This window comes from Oreochromis niloticus, linkage group LG9 (assembly GCF_001858045.2).
Source record: "Oreochromis niloticus isolate F11D_XX linkage group LG9, O_niloticus_UMD_NMBU, whole genome shotgun sequence".
Classification (NCBI taxonomy): domain Eukaryota; kingdom Metazoa; phylum Chordata; class Actinopteri; order Cichliformes; family Cichlidae; genus Oreochromis; species Oreochromis niloticus.
The window spans coordinates 27,027,015-27,048,765 of record NC_031974.2 but is presented as its reverse complement, the minus strand read 5'-3'; the positions used below and the strand labels follow the sequence as shown (position 1 = coordinate 27,048,765).

General features: G+C 43.5%; 1 protein-coding gene across 1 annotated transcript; it reads left to right on the top strand.

Moving 5' to 3' along the window:
• Positions 1-654: 654 nt before the first annotated feature.
• On the top strand, positions 655-18,184 carry slc22a17 (solute carrier family 22 member 17). The gene is made up of 11 exons (XM_025910215.1): positions 655-676; positions 2,689-2,980; positions 3,082-3,247; positions 8,204-8,307; positions 10,100-10,254; positions 10,630-10,795; positions 11,252-11,376; positions 13,414-13,519; positions 13,742-13,965; positions 14,682-14,793; positions 15,945-18,184. The coding sequence occupies exons 1-11, from the start codon at positions 655-657 to the stop codon at positions 16,219-16,221; spliced, it is 1,749 nt and encodes a 582-aa protein (XP_025766000.1). The 3' UTR covers positions 16,222-18,184.
• Positions 18,185-21,751: the final 3,567 nt, after the last annotated feature.

The following is a 21,751-nucleotide window of genomic DNA, read 5'->3' as shown; positions in this document are numbered from 1 at the left end:
CTATTGCAGATTAAAACTATCAGGAGTCATGATGAAATGGACTAATGAAATCTGTTGTGAAAAGATAATAGGATAAGATAATATGGTGGATCACTGATTTCTTCTGGACTATCAACCATTAGAGTGAGTGCACATTTAAATTACATCATAAATAAGTTATGATGGACTGTCTCTCTTGTTTTTATTTTTCACCTGAAAGCAGCTCTGTAGCAGGCCGGGCCGTGGGGGTGCCGCTGTCTTACACCTGCCTCTTCTCTCTTCTCTATGATTTATGGCTCCACCATGCGGCAGACAGTTCCATGCAGGCATTCTGCAGGAGACAGAGAGAGAGAGCACTCAAAAACAGATATCTCACTCCGCTGCTGATTTTGTATGCTACTTTTACTGAGCAACAAGTTTCCTCCCGGTAAGACTTTTACCCGAGTGATTCATTAGCTAACCCTATAATAAATGAATTCCTAACAGAAGTGTTTAATACAACTACTGATTCTAATTATTTCACGCTTTTGCTTAAAAATAAAAAATAATCATTTGTTAATAAAACTAATCCGTCTCCAATATGGCTAAATCTGTTTCTGAGTCATCGCCTCATTTCTTATACACGATCTTTGGTTGAGTGGAGCGGGCGGAGGGAGGGGGGCTGTCGCTCTGGCGATGTTTGCCGATTCTTCCCGAAGTGAGAGTCGCCGCTGGCGGAGCTACTGCCCTTTAAACAGACACGGCTCTCCGCAGTTTTCCACCCGGTCTTTGTCCTTCGCTCCACTTCCTGCCGACGCCTGCCCCTTTAAGGTGATGCCGGGCACAGTTGTGCGTTATTGTTGAATTATTCTGTGTCATGTCGGGAGGAATAAACTTGGACTAAACAACACCGTTACACAGCAACCGACGGTGGGAGTGAAGGAGCAAGCGGAGCATCACCCCCTCCTCCGGTGGCATCATCACATGCTCACACGGCGGAGGGACGTTGGCTGTGTTTAGGGACTAACGGAGAGTCCGGTGTCCTTGCCTGTGTCAAAGGCAAACGATTGTGTTCATCCGAGCCTTGCGGTACTTCTCCGGGACAGACATGTCTGTTTGTGTGGCAGACAGAGCGGAGGAGACGGTGTGAACGCGGTGAAACTCCTCCGCTGTCCTCCTCTCTCAAGCCCGCGATGTTTGGGATGTTTCAGAGAGACGACGGGCGGCAGGATTTTGGCTCACAGTTAGCGTCGCTTTAAAGGGTGAGTAACAGTGTGCGCTTTGTTTTGAGGCCGCGCAGGGGTGTGTAACACTGGCTGTGTGTTCTGGTCCAGTGTGCCGGGGCAGGTGTCTGCTCACTCCGCCCGGCCCAGCTGCTTTAACGCCCCTACATCACGCTGCTGTTCTCCCCCTCGTTGCTCCTCTTCTGTCCGGCGTACAGCCCAGCCAGCCCCCTCCCTCTTTGTGCTACACCCCCCCCCCCCGTGTCCTTTCCCCTCATCGCGTGAAAGCTCTTATATAACCCTGTGGGATTCCTTTTTTTCTTAGCAAGACTTCCTGGCCCTGTGCGAGGAAAACACGATGACGTTGACCCACGGAGGGGCACCATGTGCACCTGCAGAGGAGGCTGCTGAGGGGGAGCACTCAGGGCTGTTAGTGGGGTCCCTGAGAACACCCACCGCTTTTCCATTTAGCTCAGGGTAAACAACAACATGTCAGGCTGTGACTGGCATCACAAAGCCTGTGAAATGTGTTGTAGCCAGTAGCTGACAGTTTCTACACACTAATTAGAGGCTCATGTTGACATTTCTTGTGCTATGGATTACAATAGTAAAGATATATATTATAGTTCCCTAAAGCTCAATGTGATGCTATTAAAATTGGTGGTTTTGTCTAAAAATCCCACACTGAGGCATACTTGGCTTCGTGATAATCAGGCTTTGTTTTGAAAAAATCTGTACAGGTGTTTGCACACACACACAACCACACCCACACACACAGCTCTGATTGTTTCAGGTTAAGCGGAGCGTTAAGGTTGTGTTTGACGACGTCACATAAATACGTATGCAGTGGCTGGAATAAATGCACTGCCTCACTGACCTGTCATGTAAAACTTTGCAAAGCTCATGCAGCGTGCAGTCCAACAGAGCTGCTGTTTCACTCAGATACATTGTGATCACTTCAAAACTAGCATGCAGTGATACCTTCAGGGGTTGTTATGAATTGGGCCTGTGTTCAAAGACACAAACAGAAAGTTGGAGGTGCGATGAGAGCAGCTACGAGTTGCATCATGGGAAATGTAGGATATCGTTTGTGTTGTTGGAAATTGAAAGAGGAATTGATGAAGAATTCCTGTTAGAGCCTGAGTAGTGCTGGATTTCTTGAGCTGATGCTAATTTTTAGGGCAGGATATTGGAAAATTGGGTGAATATTACATATTAATGATATCAAAGTGGCGGCTACTCTGCTGCGTGATGCAGAGAGCTCTGAGAGGATCTGTAACACAGGAAAGGAAGTCTCTTCCGATATCACAGCAGCACTGGCAGATAACATTTATCTCTATCTATTATCTATAAACAGTTGATGCGAATGTTCTATTAAGATGGGGTTAGCTTTGAAACTGAAGCAGCTAAGTGGACTGTGTCGTTGTTGACATGTCAGAGTGTCATATCTGTGTCCCATATTGATGCTTGATCTGTAATAATGACATGTAACCTTCTGCTCACACAGTTTTACCGCAGCTCTACTCTTCTGCCCGGGGACCAGCTTGCTCACCGTCCTCCCTCCTGGTCCTCTGCCTTCAGTACTCCAGCGGCAATGACATCCCCGGACTCCCCACCGATGGTTTCCCCATCTCCTTGCCCGGCTCCCCCTCCGTCCCTCCCCTCCTCCCCCGTGCCCTCTTCCCCAGCGCCGTCCTCCTCCTCGATCCCCGCGCCACCCTCGCTGCCCCCACCGGTGAAGTGATGGTGCTGGCTCTGGGCCGGAAGAAGCAGAGAGTGCTGATTGCGCTCTCCATCCTGCCCAACCTCTTCCTGGCTTTCCTGCTCTCTTCGGACCCTCTCATCACCCTCCCCCCTCACCACCACTGCCACCTGCCGGGCCCCTTGCCATCGCCTGAAGTGCTGAACGCCTCAGTACCTTGGGAGAAGGGCGACGGCCCGGGGACAGCGGGGGCCCGTCCCAGTGTAAGCAGTATACCAATAGCAGCCAGTCTGCTGTGGTGGACTGCGAGAATGGATGGGACTACAACGTCACAGAGGGGCTGAAGAACAACATCGTCACTGAGGTAAAGCTCTACTGTGGGATCCTTTGAAGCTCTCTAATTATGGTCTTGGCCTGGATGATTGTTTTAGCTTGGTGAAGGGAAGATGAACTTCTTTTCAGGTGTAGCTTAAGGGCCTTAAAATCATAAAAAAAACTTTTTATACTATATTTTTTCACCATAGCCTTGCAGATCATGCACGCTCACTGTTTTGCAATGACCTGCAAAACTATGATACAACTGCACATATGTGTACTAATGACTTGGACAAAAAGTCTCCTGACAGCTGCTGTGCAGCTCCTCTGAAGGATCACATTTTTTTTTTAATGCGTCGTCTTGTTAACTTTAAATGGCACCTCTGTTCTCTTACCTTCACCGTTTTTCAAAGCATGATGTTGACAACATTGCACACTTAAATGGACTGGTTATGCTCGTAGGATTTTTTTACCAGGCCTCCTAAAGTAGTTTTGCATGGTTTATGTTAAAAAAAGAATCCTTCTGTATCTTATACTTGGCCTCAGTGCAGTTTATCTTCTATCTAGAACAAACACTTTTAGCACCCCTCCCTTTGAACCAGCTTAGTTCTGAAAAAATGCCAAACAGAAGGTTGTAGAGCCCGGAGCAGAAACTTTGACCCTTCCGAGGTCTGCTTTATTCCCACCACAGGTTTTCTTCATGCATGTGTGTGAAGAAATCAGAGCTTGTTGTTTGGTCATAACTGTAACCATAAGTAAAGCTTCACTTCACTCTCTGGGTCTTTATCCTTCTTTGGTTGAATCACTGGTCAAGCTGAGTAGTTGTAGTTTGGTATCATTTCGAGGCCCTCGCAGCTCTGCTAGGGATGGTCACTAGTTTTGGCCACTGCTATGATGTCACAGCATCATCAGACTTTCATTCAGCTCTGGCCGTGTGGAGGATTGTTGAGCCAAGATGGGTAACAGACACAGAGTCTTTGACAAATGTGAGTTCAATCGATGCCATCAAGGTGGAGAGAGAGAGAGAGAGCTTTCAGGGATGTCTTGTCTGAATTGTCAGACCTCAAAGGTGCTAATTTCACACATCAAAGAGTATTTTGTGGCTCTTTAAGCACCCAGTGCTTATTCCTCTTTCATTAGACCCATTTAGCCATGAGGAGAAGAGCACCTTGATGTTTTTGTTTTTTATAGTTTGCTTGACATGATGGTTGCAAAGCGAGTTTCAACAATCCGGTGACTCATTCAGAAATGTGTGTTAACCCACATCATATTGGCATGTTGTAAGACATGTTTCTTCAGAGAAACATGCCTAGAATGTCAGAGATCAACACGTCGCTAAAGGAGAACAGACCCTGCTTACAATCAGATTAACTCTGCCACAGAAGGAGAAGAAAATGATTGGAAACTAAGGCTATTACAGCATATTGTATGCTGTAATATTATAATCCAGTGTTAAGTTGATGGAATAAGCCATGCACAAGCACAGGAGTGCATTTTTTAAAGTGTTTATGATGTTAAAACTGAGTAGCTTTGATCATTTGTTTCACTGCTGTGAGAACAACTTCCAGTCTTTACACTGCAGTTTGCGTCTCATGTAATCTGTGTGTACACAGCCAGCAGGCAGGCTGAAAGATTATCTTCAGTGGAATATGATAATATTTGTCCTTTAAAAAGAACTGTGGCTCATTATGCTAGTGGAGGTTTGTTTCTCACTGATGTCGCTCGTTTTGTTCACAACAATGAAGCCAGTCATCAGCACCACTACTGTTATCTACCTGTCTCGGTTGTTTTTGATGATATCAGGCACTCTGTGTGAGATGTGCTGTGTTTGTGTGTGATGTTCTGACATACGCTGATGTGCGTTTTCACCCAGACCTCGGTTTCAAAGACTGTCAGCCCAGTTTTTTTAATGTCTTTAGCAGAGCCTTGATGGCAGCTAACCTTTCTCACCAGGCTGATCACTATTTGGCCTGTTTCTTATTTTGTGCCCACATGTGGGGAACCACACCCAGCTCTAATTTATGGTGTTAGGGCAGCTTGCTGGTAACCCACCCAATACCACTGCAGCAAGCTGAAGACACTGGAAGAACTTAGCAGAAGTGTTTGACTTGTAGTCTTCTCTGTCCCTGAGCTTTTAGAGTCAGGCTAACATATTTCATCAGGTTAGCTGGCAGGGTGATTGAGCGTTCCTCCAGAGCTGCTTTGCTTTGCTGGCAGTCTGGCAAGCAGGAAGCGGGACCACCTCTGATCAGCCTCATCGCTGCCACCGGTCAATAAAGACCATCACTTTAATACTGGCAAACTTTACTTACCACCTCTGTGCTCTGGATCTATAAACTAATGCACACAAACTTCCATGTCTGTTGAAATATAAAAGTGATATTTAAGATAAGAAGAACTTTATTTATCCCGAGGGAAATTCTTTTGTCATACACATGCTTTGTCTTTGGTTTGATGCAAAAATATGAATTTGTGACATGTGAGCTGCGGGTTTGTTAGAGCAGTTGTTCATGTTGATGGCTATGAGGACATACTTGCAGGTTTTATTCATTGCTGGAGGCACAAACCTGCTGCTTTCTGGTCCCCTCTCTCTCTAAACCAGCCTGGTAGCTTTCAGGACTTGTTTGTGCACATTTTCTCCTCATCCTCATCTTCCACAGCATTCCACGCGTACGAGCGCTCCGGGTGGCATGGTGTTCACTGTTGTGACTGCGTGTCTCAGCAATGGGACAGCTGATGTTATGTGACGGGCTTTAATGCTTCTGTGCACGAGTTCCAATTATGTAGGGCCTTTAAAAAAAAAAAATCACGGCCCTCTGCTCAGTCTCCCTCTAGATCATTAAAACCATTTTGCTTTCAGCAGCCAACAGGAAGCGACGTTAGCAGGACTCAGCTGTAAATGCAAATCAGCGGGTCGGCTTAATGTGATTAAACTCGGATCTGAGAGCAGAGATCTTTATTTTTTTATTTCCTTTTTAACAGATGTGCTGACTTTCCGTGTGGCTGAACTGCTTCATGCAGTCACACGGGCATTTGTTTTCTAATCCACTCAGTGAACCTCGTACCGTTTTATTGTTGCAGTGCTAACCAGTGATTATAGCGATACACCCACTATGCTTTATGTATTGTGACCACACACATGCATGTGTGTAATGTCGTTACGTCTTCCTGTGTTTCTAGTATTTGTCTAATGGGCTCTTCTTCCCTCTTGTAAGACAGCTGTGTTTACACCAGGGAGTGTATATGTCATTTTTGCATAAATGCATAAATGGACCAGAACTAATGTCAGAGAAAAACGTTGTTTTTTTTGTAAACTAAAATCTCTGACTTTGTTAATTTAATTTGTCAAATAACACATTTATTAATTAGTAAGTCAAGCTTACTGACTCCCTTTATACATTTATTGGACTGTGCTACTGAGTTGTCTTTTGAGGGTGGTGTATCCATTTTTAACTCCACTGCTGTGTGGTGGTTATTACCGAGGGATGTGAACAATTTAGATTTAATTACTTTGGCTGATGTTCTTTATTTTTATACTTACACTGCAGTAGATGACGGACACTATGCAACCTCTAAATGAACAAACGTGGGGATAACATGCTGTTAAATGATCAGGGAGTTAAAGAAAAACAGATGATAAACAAGATAGAGGCAGCCACCTTGATGTCATCCATTGGTTAGTGAGGTCAATTATTAATCCCTGAGCTGAGCATTTTTCCCTCTAATGACCTGAAACTAGTGAGTGAGCCCATAAAATAATTACAAAAGTGTTTAGTGATGTTAGAGTTGAAGGAGCCAAGGGCTGATTTCTCTGAACTACACTGAAAGAGACTTTTATACAAGCAAAAATCTTTTTTGCTTTTAAGCTTATAAATTTGTCTGACACAGGAATAGAGACTTTCACACTGGTGCCATGTTCTACAGTACTAACCATTAATCAAACCTAATTCCTCTTTAGCTCAACTGGACAGGAGGGAAAAAGGAGGCACCATCTTGTGCTGCTATTCAGCAGTTTTGCTGAATAAGCCAATTATTTACCAAGTGAAACTGTAAAAGCGACAAAGCACTAAGTGGGCAAAGTATAATTAACAAGGTGTCTTGTTACTAATTGCCCTTAAAATCTCAAAGCAGTGAAGCTGTTAAATGATCAGGGAGCTTTGACAGCTGTCCCCTGAACCTGTGAGGTATATAAATCTATTGGTTCAGAGTTGGGTTCAAAATGGACAATAATGGGATCACTGTTTCTAACAGTTTATTTCAGTAATTTTACATGAAGACGCGCACGATTCTGCACCTCTGTCCAGGCCGACCAGATGTCACCATTTTTATTTCTTGTCTCCCTGTCCCACATTTGGACTATTTCTGCAGGATGTTTTCTAAAGTCAGCCTTTTACCCAATGCATGTGAAGAAAGCAGAGAAGGCTTATTGTAGTGAAGGCTAGGCTGTCTACTGTCATGCCCATTAGGAAATGTTACAAGTTACTAAACAGTCACAAGCTTTGCAGATTTTGTTAGAAATGATGGAAGACCAACCAACTACGAAGAAAATGAAACTGCTCGTTTTTTTTCTTCTTTGTGTGTGTCTGTGTGACATAAATGGCTACAAATGTGTAAAACTGTCAGATATGGCCAATCTATAGATGCATTGCCACTGACAACCAAAGACTGTTAACAGTTAGTTCTACGGTGGCATATAAAGACCAGCTCATGAATCCATGAGAAGAAACTTCATCTTCCTTTAGTTTTGATGTATTTACTTAGTAAGAGAATTGGAAAAGTTGCACTCAAATATAATATATTTGACTACCTGACTGCATTGTTAACGTGTCCCACTTTGCCCCACACAAACACTGTTTGTCCCACATTATGTTGTTGGGATCTGGTCACCCTAACTCTGTCTGACCAGCTGTGATGATAATCTATGATGCTATTATCTGCCTGCTGTACCAGCCTGGCTCTGCTAACTTGATTGGATATTAACTGACAGACCTCTCTCCCTCCACAGTGGGATCTGGTGTGTGGTCAGTACTGGCTGGTCCCAGTGGAGGAGGTGTGTTTCATCCTTGGTGTCCTGACTGGCTGTCTCAGCTTGGGCTACGCCGCTGACAGGTAATGTATGCTCTCACACACGCCCCCATCTGGGTTTCCTGCAGGTCTGTTTTTCATGGCAAGCAAACATCAGGAATGAACACTCAACAACAGGAAGGACAAAACATACGGCCAAGAAGTGCGTTAATGAGTTACTGAAGCGGTTTGGTGATATTGTTTGTGCCTTTCTTGTTTGGTCACTGTGGACAGACCCACACGGCACACAATGGCAGCCCATTGTGGGCTGAGTACTGGGGTGATTAGTAGGGCACATCTGGGCACTGTGGTGCAGCCAATAGTGCGGGCTGACTGTGGGCTGCCCACATTTAGCAGAGAGGAGCATCCACTGGGGCCCATTGTAGGCCCACTATGGGTTTCCCACAGAAAACCCTTTACAGGGACCCAAAACTGCTATGGGCTAACCTACAAGGGGCCCATATGGGTTTTCTGTGGGGGTGTCCATAAGGACAAATCTGAACTGGAACCTCCATGAACTATATTTGAGCCCCAAAAGGGCAAGACTGCTGTGGCACCTGTGCACAATAAATGTGAGCGTGCCCTGTGCACACAGCCCCACAGTTCACCCACAGTTACCCTCCGTGGGCCCACATGGGCATGCTTCCTGGGAACATGTTCCAATAAAAGCCAGCCTGTCTGTGTGCAGACATCTGTGCTGTCAGATCATTTTGTTCCTCATTATTCTCTGTCCTCTTCTTACTTTGCAGTTTCATTACCTCACAGTCGTCATGCAGCACACAGAGACACACTCAGAACAAGTAGCACGGCTTGCAGAATGAAATGGGCTATAGATTTACTGTGGCCTGCCAGTGCTTCCTCTATCCAACAGCAAGTTGTGGCCTCAGGCCAAAAGAGAAATTTATTATCAAACAGCCCAAATGCCATTTCATAAACTCTTTTTATTTATCACAGTAAGATATAATTTGTGATGGAGGAAAAATACTGCTGTTTACTCAAGAAAATCTCATGGCTGTGTTACAAACAATTTACCTCCCACAAGCAATTAATGGCAAATACATTTATGCTAAATTTGCATGCTTTATTTTGCTCAGTGGCCTCGGATGAGTCACACAAGTGAACCAGTGTGTGTCGTTTGAAGGGGAAGCTCTAGTTTTTGGGGGGAACTGCGAGGGAGATGATGCCACTTTAATCAGCTAACAGCTCTCATTAATTTGCTGACCAATTGAGCATGCATTTGTTTGTTTAGACCAGTGAATTAATGGTGCCTCCCGGGGGCACATGGAGAAGAAATGGGAGCATTGCTAAGCCCCATGTTAGAAACTACACAAGCAGACAAAAACTGGCTAATCGTTCATTAGTGAACAGTCGTGCTTTCCACTTGAGCTGTTTTTGGAAACGCAGGTTCCCTCAGCCTCTGTGATTGCAGCATTTCTTAGGCTCTTTCTTTTATTTATTTTTTATTCTAAACTCTTTTCATGGGGTCTAAATTGTTCAGATTAATTTGTTTGTCTGGTAAACTACATGAAACTGGAAGTATAATGGCAGCATTAATGGTTAATGATGCTGTAAAAGTGTAGACTTCAAAGGGTGGCTCCCTGTTGTGTCTAAACTCTGTCAGTAGACTCCTGTCCTATTTTCTGTTCTATTCCCTCTCCGTGTTAATATTTAAGCACGCGAGTAGCTGCTGCATTATCAGCACGTACAGTGTGATTTATGTTGCTGTTGTATATCTGCTCCTGTACATGTGTTTTTAATTTATCCCTGTTCATTTGAATCTGGCTTTGCTTACTTTGCTGAGTTTTAATCGTGTCTGCATCTCTGTGCTTCCCTGCAGGCTGGGCAGGTCCAAGACCCTCCTGACCTCTCTGACCCTCTCGGTGGTGTTCGGGGTGCTCGTGTGCGTCTCCCCGTACCCTTCTGTCTTCATCGTCATGCGTTTCTGTCTGGCGGCGGCCAGTGCGGGAGTCTATCTTACTCTGTATATCACCCGTGAGTGTTGCAGCCTTGAAGGAGGGGCGTCATTTGTTTCATTACAACCCACAGATCATCACACAGGAACAAACACTGTAATATGCAAACAGTCATGCAGCCATGGTTTCCTCCACAGTACAGTCACTAACCTGAACTTCACCTGAAATCTCAGAGAGTCTCAACTCAGTAATTCCTCTCTCCTTTTCCTTGTGCCGCTAATGAGGCCTAGTGATCAAATCTACTTCTTCATAGCTTGCATTATATTTCGATGGAACCAAGTTTTGGCGACACATGATATTTATATTCTCTTGTTTTTTTTATGTTTAACCTCTCAGAGTCTGAGAAGTGTAAATATTAGATTAGTTAGCTTTGACATTGTGTTGGTTTGGTCAGGTCTGGAGCTGTGTGAGCCGTCTCTCAGGCTGATGGCCACCACGCTGGCTGGCCTGACGACTGTAGCCGGGGAGCTGCTGCTGCTGGCCGTGGCCCTCGGGTGCCAGTCCTGGAGGGGCCTGCTGGGAGCTGGGTCCGCCCCACTAACACTCTTTCTCAGCTACGGGTAGGAATGTGTCTCTTTTTATTTTTACTCAGGCTTTTACTTTCTGAATCATGAAGGAAGCTGGGAGTGGTTTCGCCTAGTGCCTTGATGCCAGCTGACTTGCTGAAAGCTTTGTTAGATGGTATTGATTCCAATCCCCTTGTCACACTGAGCTGGTGTCAGAACATATTAGAGCTCCTTTGTTTAAGGTCCGCAGTCCCTCTCAGATCTGGGTAACATACCGCATTATCAGAGATTATAGAAAGATTACTGGCAGCGAATTGGAGGTTTTAATAAGAGAGGATTATAGAACTTTGCTTCTTTGTGACCCGCGCTGGTTAGTTTTCATACTGAAGCAGCAAATTCAGGTGAAAGCAACAAAACCTTAAAGCTTCTAATTAGTTTTAGTGCTGAGTAAAGGTCACCTGAGATTAAAGAGTGGGCTGGAGTTAAAGTATATTCCTCCTCCTCCTGCAGAGTTCCTGGGGTGTTTCCAGAATCTCCTCGCTGGCTCCTTCTGTCGGAGCGATCTTCAGACATGAACGCGTTCAGCGAGAGAAGGAACTCCAACAGAGACGTGAGGGACGACGAAAGCTTCACAGGTGTGTTTGCAGCACTGACGTTAGTTCCCACTTTTCCTCACTGCAGGGTTCAGCGTCAGGCGCTCGGCTTACGAAGCCTGCATTATTTATGGAATACCTGTGGCCGTGTGTTTCAATGTATATGACCCTCTCACGCACCACTTCCAAGAGCGGTAATGATGCTCAATTACAATTCATAATTTATTAAAAGCGGATGGTTCCTGCATTAAAATGGAAACATAATGGGACATAATGACTCGCTGTTAAAAGATGGCCTAAGGCCGGGCGATCACTGAGCTCTGCCACTGTTTACGTGTCAAATATGTTTCCAGCTATGTAGTGTCCACTTTACACTGTTCAGTAACCTCTGTGTTCTGCTAGCATTAGCTGTACTCTGAGGTTAATAGTTGTTAATAGTAGCAAAATCTACATTTAATATTTCCTTTCTGAGTGTATTAAAACCCCCCACAAAGCTTTTAACCTAAATTTGTTCATATTCTTTTATGTCGAGCTCTCATTCACAGATAAAGTGATCAGAGCACATCCCCTTTTGTTGTGATTACGCTTCAGATCAAATTAAAATGGGGATTTATTTGGGTGGTTACTGTAATGCTCTCACGCTAGCAGGAAGGACTCAGGAATACTGATGACGTGCAGAAATGTTTCATGTAGCAACAAGTCTTAAAAAGAAACGGTGTAAATGCATTTGCTGGCCGTGTTTCTCTCCTCTGAGAGTTATCTCCTGGAGAAGTATCTCAGCACCTGAGGCTAGATGAGGCTTACATAACTCTGACCTATATTTATCACAACAAGATGATAAAGATGTGCTATAAAATAATCCTTCACGGCACCACCTACACATAATTGCCATATCAAAGTTAACAATAAGACTGAACTATGTTTTTATAGCTGACGTCTGTGAGCGGCAGACACAGATGAAGGACACAGTTCTGTAGTGAGGTCTCGCTGCAGTCAGGAAGAGTGTAGCAGTATCGAGCTGATGAAGAACGTCATGTTTCATTTGTTTCATATGATCCATTAAAGGCCTTGAATTTCTCTCTCCACTTAGTCCTATGCTTTTACACACTCAGTGTTTCTGATAGGCTGATAACTGCGGATTTGTCAGCTGCACATCCTTGGTGCGAATTTCCAGTTCTACCACATGCCAAACGTGCATGTTTGTCTGTTAGCCTGTGGAGGCCATTTAAGGACAGTGAACTCATGTTTCATGTTCAGGAAGCCAGTCTGAGACGTTCTCAGATGTTCTCAGCTTTGTGACGTGGTCCTGCGATAAGCAGCCATCAGTAGCCGTCAGACACTCTGGAATAGACGGGGTCAGCAGCAATACTCAGGCAGGCTGTAGTGTTTAAATCAAGCTCACTTACTACTAGGGGGTCCAAAGTGTGCCAAGAAAATATCCTTTACACCATTACATCATCACCACAAGGCAGGACAGATCGATGTGTATATGTTTACATCAAATCCCGACGCGTCCATCTGAATGTGACGGCAGAAATCCCGTCTCATGAGAGCAGGTAGTTTTGCTGAGCTTTGTCAATTGTAATCTCAGTTTGCTGCTCTTAGCTGACCCGGTGTGGTCATTCAGATGCTCTCCTGCATACCTTGGTTGTAATGAGCGCTTATTTGAGCTTCAGTTTCCTTCATATCAACTCAAAGCAGTCTGGCCGAGCTCCTCTGACCCCTGACATCAACGAGACGTTTTCTCTTCCTCAGACTTTTCTCTGTAAACCTCACAGCTGGCTGTGCAGGAAAATCCCACTTACAGTTAAATCGTCTCATGTTCTGGATTCTTTATTAAACATTTCTGCACAGGTAACAAATGCTAATTTAATGAACACATCACAGTGGTGTCTACTGTAATTGTACAGTTTATTAAATGGCCTCCTTATGGCCAGATTGAGACTCTACACGTGTCCTCCTGCACGTCTCTTTTCCCTCTAGTAATAAGCTGACAGCGAGCGATCGATCAGCGAGGAACCAGGTCAGGCCGTCCTCGTCTGTGTTACCGAACTGTCATTTTTCTTTTCTCCTCTGCAGAGCTGGATTCAGAGCCAGCCCCCTCCTCAAAGCCCCACCTGTCCTTCCCTGAGCTCTTCCACAGCAGGAACATCTGGAAGAACATGTGCGTGCTCGGCTTCACCTCGTAAGTCATCTCACACTCTTGACATTATTTCAGCAACGCAGCAGTTTGGTGTCACTCCTTTGTGTTTGCGCAGTGTCTCATTTACAGCCCCGGCTGCCGCTGCCTCATATTTCATGCTTAAAGTGCTGCGACACTCACCTTTGCTCGCTTATCTTTTCTATTTAAAACCTGTTTGGAAACATGAGTGCTTACTCTTTTGTTTCTCTGCCCTTCCTCCCTCAGATTCATCTCTCACGGCATTAGTCACTGTTACAGCTCTTTCCGAGGTGACGTCAGGGGCACCGCCCCCAGCTTCTATTGGACGTACCTGCTCTCTGTGTGTGCAGGCGGTGGGGCCTGGCTGTTGCTTTGGACGATTGTAGACAGGTGCGGTCGCCGCGGCATCCTCCTTCTCTCCATGACGATGACGGGGCTGGCCTCTTTGATCCTCCTGGGACTCATGGAGTGTAAGCCGGCTTTAGTTGGTAGCAGAATAGTTTTCTCCAAGTAAATCTAGAGTCAAGTAAGGAAGGCTATTAATAAAAGTCAAGGTGGGCACAGTTTCACTTCATTACCTCAGGACCCCCCCTGTTGTTAGAGAGCCATTATGTGAGGCTTTGTTCGGATTAAAATCTTTGCTTGTTTAAATCTTGACTGGAATTTAATTTGATGCTGATTCTGGGGCCATGTTGGATCCATCCCTCTCATACATCCTGCTGAACTCTAACTTCAGGCATTATGAAGTGTATTAGGAGCAAACCACTCAGCCCTGTTAATGGAAAAACCCGACCTGTGTTTTTTAATCTTTGCTCCCCCTCCCACAGCATTGTGTGTGGAAACTTACATCTGCTGTTGCCCAAATCATGGTCTCCCCCTTGTGGCTGAAAAAGAGTATGGCTTTCAGTTTATGTAGGACACTGCAGTGACAGCAAAGTCAAAGCTGTGTCCGGCCTTGAGCTTTAATCATGCATCAAAGCCTGAGAGGACAGTGGTGAGTGTTCCAGTGGCTTCCTCTCACTGGATGTTTATTGGTCCCTATGAGTCTGCAAAGGGTTATGGAAGCAAGATGTTGAGATGGATTCAGTTTCATAAATTAGAAAAACTGTAAGTCATGATAGATTATCTGCATAGTAGAAATGCTACACCTCACAAAGGTTATCTCTGCTCTCCTCCTCCCTGTTAGATCTCAGTGAGACAGCCATCACGATTTTCTCAGTGCTGGGTCTCTTCTCTTCCCAAGCCACCGCCTCCCTCTGCATCCTCTTCACTGCAGAGGTCATGCCTACCATCATCAGGTAACACAGCAGCACTCTACAGTCACTCTGCAGCTCTTTTACTACGATGTTGTCCTTCTTGTAGTTTAGGTGAAAAAGAAGTGCCAGCGTGGAAGGTGTTGATGTTTTTCTGTCAGTAAGAGCGTGCGCGGGCTGCCAGAATGAATCACAACATGTGAAATGCAGCAAATGTTAAAGAGAGGAAATTAAACAATTTTTAATTTCCTCTCTTAGAAAGACAACAACAGCTGTCTTTCTAAGTAGGAGGAGTTTCAAAAACAATGGAAGTATTTTTCCAGATTTAGTATAAAAAAATGATCTGTTATCTAAGAAAATGATTGACTTTGTGGAGGAGAGAGATGAGCATGCTTTGAAATACAGTGAGATCAAACAAGCATCGTCTCTAACTCTATGTGAGGGCAAAACAATCAGCGCCTAACAGACGACGGGAAGGACGACCTGCTCTGAAAAACCTCCCCGAGGCCTGAAAAAAAAAATCATTATTTGTAACAGATGTAATAACCTGAGACTTTTAATGAGTTTGGGTTCATCAAATCTTTAAAGTTATTATAGCTGTGCGTTTTGCATTTTGTAAGTATTTTTTCTTTCGTTTTTGACTTTTTGTTTTAATTCACTTAAATTTGATTCATTTAGTTTCCAGAGCAGCTTTAGTCATTTCAGTTTAGCCTTTAGTTTTATTTATTTTTTACTTATTTATTTGTTTATTTATTTATCAAGTATTAATGTGTTCAGGGTTCATACCAGAGGCAAGATTTAGGAACATCAGTACAGGCATTACAAGAAACACCCTCTTTGAAAGCTCGCGTCCAAAGTCTCAATAATCGTGAGCGTGACAGCCTCGTGAGGCAAGGTGGGATAATACATTTGGCCAAACTAACAGATACTAAAACTAAGAAGTTTCTAAGTTCACAAAATGTTAATTTTAGATTCTTTTTCAAAACTTTAGTTTTTATGTGAATTTGACTTAAAATGTTTTTTCACAGTTTTATTGTAGTGAACTACAATAAGCTTGGCTAACACAACAGCTGTGTTAGCTGAGGTTCATCAACAAACGGCTAAGCTGAGTCAGCATGTTTAAATAAAAGATAAACAGAAATTGTAGTAAGTGTGAGTAAATCTTTTCAGTTAACTGTGTGTGTGTGTGTGTGCAGAGGGAGCGGTGTAGGAGCTGTGCTCGCTCTGGGCTGCGTGGGCCGTCTCAGCTCCCCTCTCATGGACCTGCGAAACCACTACGGCTACTTCCTGCACCACGTCGTCTACTCCTCTCTGGCTCTGCTGGCCGTGCTGTCCATCCTGCTGCTGCCCGAGAGCAAGAGGAAGCCGCTGCCCCAGACGCTGGCCGACGGTGAGCAGTACAGACGCCCCCCGCTGGGCAGGAGGAGACGGGACAATGTGCCACTGCTGGCGACCCCCAACCCAGAGACCTAAAATACACAGAGCGACGGACTCCGTTAACACCACTCACTTTTACAGCCAGGACATTTTTCATCCATCATCCTTCATGTTCATGTAGAGGACAGACAAAGCAATATAAAGACCTAATAGGTAACCCAGAGCGACGGAGAGAAAAGGGCTGCAACAGATCATCACCGATCAGCATCCACGACACTGATGACAGCGATCAGACTTTCAGCTTTTTAACATATCATCGCTACAGACGTTAGCGATTGGGTGGAGTTGCCGTCATCTTTGTGTTTCTCTTGTTCCTGCCGTTCAGATGTGCGTTAATGTCCTTGTGAAGACACACAATCTTCACACGCATCTCCATCTCTTCCTGGCCAGACGGCGGCTCTCGCCCCCGCCGCGTGAGACACACCAGCACCCACTGCTGCACGCCATCCTCCATCCTGAGTGTGTCCATCACAGAGATGCTAGCTGCTTAGCATATGTGACTTTAAGAGTAGTCGCTGGTTATTGCTAGCATTAGTTTTGACCTGGAATCATGTGTTTGTTTTCTTTTTTTTGCGTGTGTTTGCTGCGTATGACGACACAAGTGCTCAGAGCTGTACAAAAGTCAGTTTTGTACCATTTTCTGTGACCTTTGTCATAAAACTCTAAACCGTCTAGCTCTGCGAGCGGAGGAGGAACCACAGTTCTCAGACATGTGATGTAACACTTGACAGGATTGTCGGGGTTAAACGCCTTGTAAATACTCTAGAGTTAGTTTCTTTAACTTCCTGGGGCATCTGAGTTTTGTTAAAGCAGACCCTGTGGCTGGATCCTTACAGTACAGTATGCTATGCAGTGGGGAAAAGCACTTTGAATCTTTTTAATTTCTTTCTTTCTTTTTTTTTTTTAAATAATGTTGAATCATTTGATTGAAGTCTTCAAAAATCAAGGGAAGAACAAGTCATCTATTATAAGTATTTGGAACAAAGGCTAAAACTTCTCTGAGCAGAGAACAAATGGTGGAAATCCACTCACTGACTCTGGCCTGGAGCCAGCGGTATTTATATGTCTGTTTATATTTATGTTGTTCTTAAGCTTAATTAGTAAATTATCCAGAAGCACTAAGCTAAATTGGGTTGACATGGAATGAACTTTCCATTCTCTGGCGTCATTATTCAATAACAGTGAAGCTGTTGACCGTCACAACATTCCTATCTGCATGTCTGAAATCACTGAAGGGCTTTTTTTTTGTATGTCCTCAGAAGCTAATAGTTAGTCAATACCTCTCTAGATGACCAGCCTCAGCTGTAAGAGAACAGACGGGTACCACAAACTCTAGTAGAACTTTTTAAACGGTGACGTGCTTTAAACGGGCACACTTATTTTTTCTGAAGCTGAACGTGGAGTTATGGAGGTCGTCTGTTATTTTTAAATGAATGTTTATTCATGCTGGAGAAAGGGCCCGATGATTACACTCCACTGGATTTGAATGGGAGTTGCAGAGGGCCTCAGAGCTCCAAATTAACCCCTGACTCCTCCTCCTCAAGCACGCTCCTGGGAGGTTTTCAGTCTCTAGTATGCTGGCTGAAGCCGTATCACGTATGGCACAAATTCAAACTGTGTGTGTATGAGTGTATTTTCCCCCCTCAAGTTTACACCTGTGTGTATCTGTGTGTATCTGTGTGTGTGTGTGTGTGTGTGTGTGTGATTTTAAACAGGACGGGGGGTTTGGTTAATTTGAACTCTGACACTGAGCACTAATTATGAAGGACGCACACCTTAGCTGACGGTCTCTTTCCCCGTCAGCCTTTGGTACATCTTTTTTCTTTTCCTGTGTACGTTGCACTCAAATCCTAACACTTATACACTGATAATTATTATCACTATGATTAACTTGGCTCGAATAATGTTATGTCTGACAACATTGATGATGTGTTCAATGATGAGTGTGATGCAGTTAACTATAGCCTGATTTCATGTTAAATAAAACTGATCACAAAAAGTAAGATTCGGACAACCTTGATTTATACACTTCATTTGGAGAATCACTTTGGAAGTTTCTTCCTGTCTGTTCTTCTTTGTTTGTTCTGCAGGAATTTTAGCATCTCCTTTTTCATGCATGTTGTCTTCGTTGTCCTGTTCTCCATGATGTTTTAGAGGTCATATAACTCTGGGTTTAGTTGGCCTAGAAGTTTCTTGTGGATTTTAAAGTCATATTATTCACATATTCTTTCTCACAGTTGCTAACAAGGCTTTTTGGGTTTATCTATATCCAAATCAATACCCTAATGATCCACGTTTCCTATTCCGTACACATTTTGGAGGCATGTTTGTAAAACAGGTATTGAAAACCGATTTTCTTGAAATGCAGTTAGAAAAAATTTTCAGCGAACCTAATTGAACTTTTACACAAGTTTGATTAAAATATTAATGAATGGTTGTAATCCCCATTATGCGCAGGGTTGTATAACAGATGTTGTCTCTTTGTGCTGCTTGACTAAGCAATTTAAATAAGCGGCTGAGTAATCAAGTCGTAAAAATAAAGCTATAGGCTTTAGTGAAAACTGAGTGATTAATTCAGCCTCACTGCTCTGACATTTGGTGCAATTTTCATTCTCGGTACATAGAAAAACAATGAAATACACGCACAATCTTAAATTTGATGTTTAATTGAATGATGTGATTTTAGCTATAAAACATTTTTCCATTAATGTAAGCTCATCAGTCTACATGACTATTTCTGCTGGGTCTATATTTTGCGAACGGTGATAGCACATAAAGCTGTGGTCTGATCATATCTCAGTGTGAATTGCTGTTTAATCTCTCTGATCTGTTCTGGAAAGCCCTCTCGCTGTCTCTGAAAATCTGATCTGCCAGCTGGCTTAGAAGCGACGCTCTCCAAGAGGCTGACCACCCATCTATGATAAGAAAGAATGAGTAGCAAGGGCACACAAGATGATAGCATAAGACACAATATACTTTATAGTGTAAGGGTTCGGTCCCTGATTCTATGCAGTATATAGTTGGTCTTTTGTTAGAGGCAGGACATGCAAACTAAAAATGATAACAGCTTATTAGAAGAAGTCAAATTCCTACAAAAATCTGAAAAGGAGAGCAAATAAAATGGAATTACAAGCTATTCAATGTCGTTTTTATCATCTACATTTTCTGTTGACTGTATTTATTCATTCACTTCTATGAAAAAAGCTTTAAAATGTACGCACTGGTATACATTGTACAATTTTCAGATAAAAGCTGTGAATAGACTTTAAGTTTTATTCATAACTGTGAGTCCTATAAAAAGTAGAGCAGGAAAAAAAGAAGGGCATCTCTGACAGGCACTCACTGAGACTGTCTGTGAGTTATCTGTCATCGAGGACAATAGCAAGGAGATCGACAAAAAGCCAGCTCAAGTTACGCTTCGGTGAAAGGAAGAATGGCAACAGCTCATTCAGTGAATAAGAGCTGCTGAAAGTCAGATGTATAGTGTCAGAACTACGGTCTAAAAGCTAAAAAACATCAGACACAACTAACATTTTAAGCTGATAATAAAATATTCTTAGGTTTATTCTTATTATTTTACGTGTGAAGGTGCAAAAGAATGAATAACAGCTTTTGATCCTGCAGCCTAAAGACATGTCTGTTAGCAGCACTACTCACTCACCCATGTTCAGGTGTCCTGATAACTTTCATGGCAATAGGTATATAAATCTAGCATACAGGCATGCAGACTGCTTCTGCAAACATTTGTGAATGAATGGGTCGCTCTCAGAAGCACAGTGATAGGATGCTACCTGTCCAGGCGTGGAACTTCCTCACTACTAAATATGGCCACCGTTAAACATTTGCTGGTCTCCTCGGTGGCCCTCCTTGACTGTCCAATGTTGGTAATAATTTTAATAAACGTGAGTGCAAGAGAGAGGAAGACGTCCTACAATTAACAGAAACATTAACTTGTTATTTATTCCTGCATAAACAACTCGTCCTTTAGCTCCAGTGAAATGCTTCAGCATACCAAGACATTTGAGACAATTTATACTCCCAACTTCGTGGGAACAGTTTGAGGATGGCCCCTTCCTGTTCCAACACGACTGCACACCAGTGCACAAAGCAAGGCATCGATGAGCAAGTTTGATGTGGAAGAACTTGACTGGCCTGCACCTCAACCTGACAGAACACCTTCAGGATGAATTAGAGTGGAGACTGTGAGCCAGGCCTTCTCATCAAGTGTCAGTGTCTGAGCTCACACATGTGCTTCTGGAAGAATGGTCAGCTCGGCAGGGAAATGTTTACAGAGGTCAAGAGAGAAAGCTAGTCTCCCCTTTAGACTTCTATAGGACCAAGTCTTTTTGCAACCACGGCTATCACCATCTGGTGGCTTAAAGCGAGAATGCAGGTTCAAGGCTTCATTTTGCCCGGTGATATGATATTCTTCCTACTAGTGTGTTTAGCCTGATAAAAAGCCAGATAAAAATTTAAATACATAAATTGAAAAAAATAAATAAACAAAGAAACCTCAGCATCTGTTAAAATCCCAAGTCAAACACAGTCCTCTCTTCAGTATACTACAATACAGTGTTTTCATGTATAAGACTACAAAGAAGCATGCAGACAGCTGAGACATTGCTGGGAGGCCAGGTCAAAGCTGAACCCGAGGTGTGAATTTGTGACACTGAAAAACTTTCTCAAGTGCTACAACATGATCCTGCTAAGAAATCCCTTTACATTATTCACAGTTAGCACAGTGTAAGTTGTTTCCTTGGACAGTGGCAGCTATCATCACCTAGCCACTCAACAACTTGTTAATCCTCTGGGTCCTTTAAGGTGGCTTGGTCAGGGTGATGGATCAGCTTAAGCCTTTTTAAAATCTCATTTTTAATATAAAACACTGATTTTTAAAGTTGCACAACTGCTGCTTTGATTTTAATTGTTTGTTATTGTTGACCTATGATGTGCATGGGACCAAATATTCCACTTATTTCATCAACAAATCTGTCAGAGAGCTCTCCCTCAGCACAAATGCAATCTGTGACCACAAGCTGGAGATGTCCAAGAAGAGCACGGGTGACTCTTATTAGTTACAGCATTTTTTTTAATGATAATTTATTCTGAAAGCACAAACACATTTTACATTGAAGTATTTAATGTTAGTAACAGGAAAATCAAATCAAAAGATTTTTGTTATGATCCATTAGAAATGGTCTTGTGTACTGACAGAAAAACACATTTTAATTCTGAAACTGATCATAAATGTTTTAAATGACACTTGAATTATTTTCGGTGGAATATCGAACAAAGAGACAGAGACAGTGTTTGTGTTGCCTCTCAAAGTTCATCACCGCTAATTGATTCCTGTGCTGATTAAAAAAGCAATGCCTTTGGCTAGCTGAGTGGATGGAGCCGCAGCCCTTGTGGGTTTGACTGCAGTCTTAAATGCATTTGTCATCTGGCTGAGCTGTGCAGCAGGGCAGCTTGCTGAGTGGAACAGGCTTCATTTCTCAGAAGAGAAACACTGTGCTGCCTGATCTAAGTTGATCAGTAGAAAAATATCTTTCCAACACAGCTACAA

What these genes read in the sequence shown, in the direction of transcription:
- slc22a17 (XM_025910215.1), top strand. Translation starts at nt 655, where the DNA reads ATGTTTGCCGATTCTTCCCGAA. An exon ending in TGCGTGCTCGGCTTCACCTC is followed by an intron (nt 13,520 to 13,741) that starts GTAAGTCATCTC and finishes TTCCTCCCTCAG; the next exon opens with ATTCATCTCTCACGGCATTA. An exon ending in CCTCCTGGGACTCATGGAGT is followed by an intron (nt 13,966 to 14,681) that starts GTAAGCCGGCTT and finishes CCTCCCTGTTAG; the next exon opens with ATCTCAGTGAGACAGCCATC.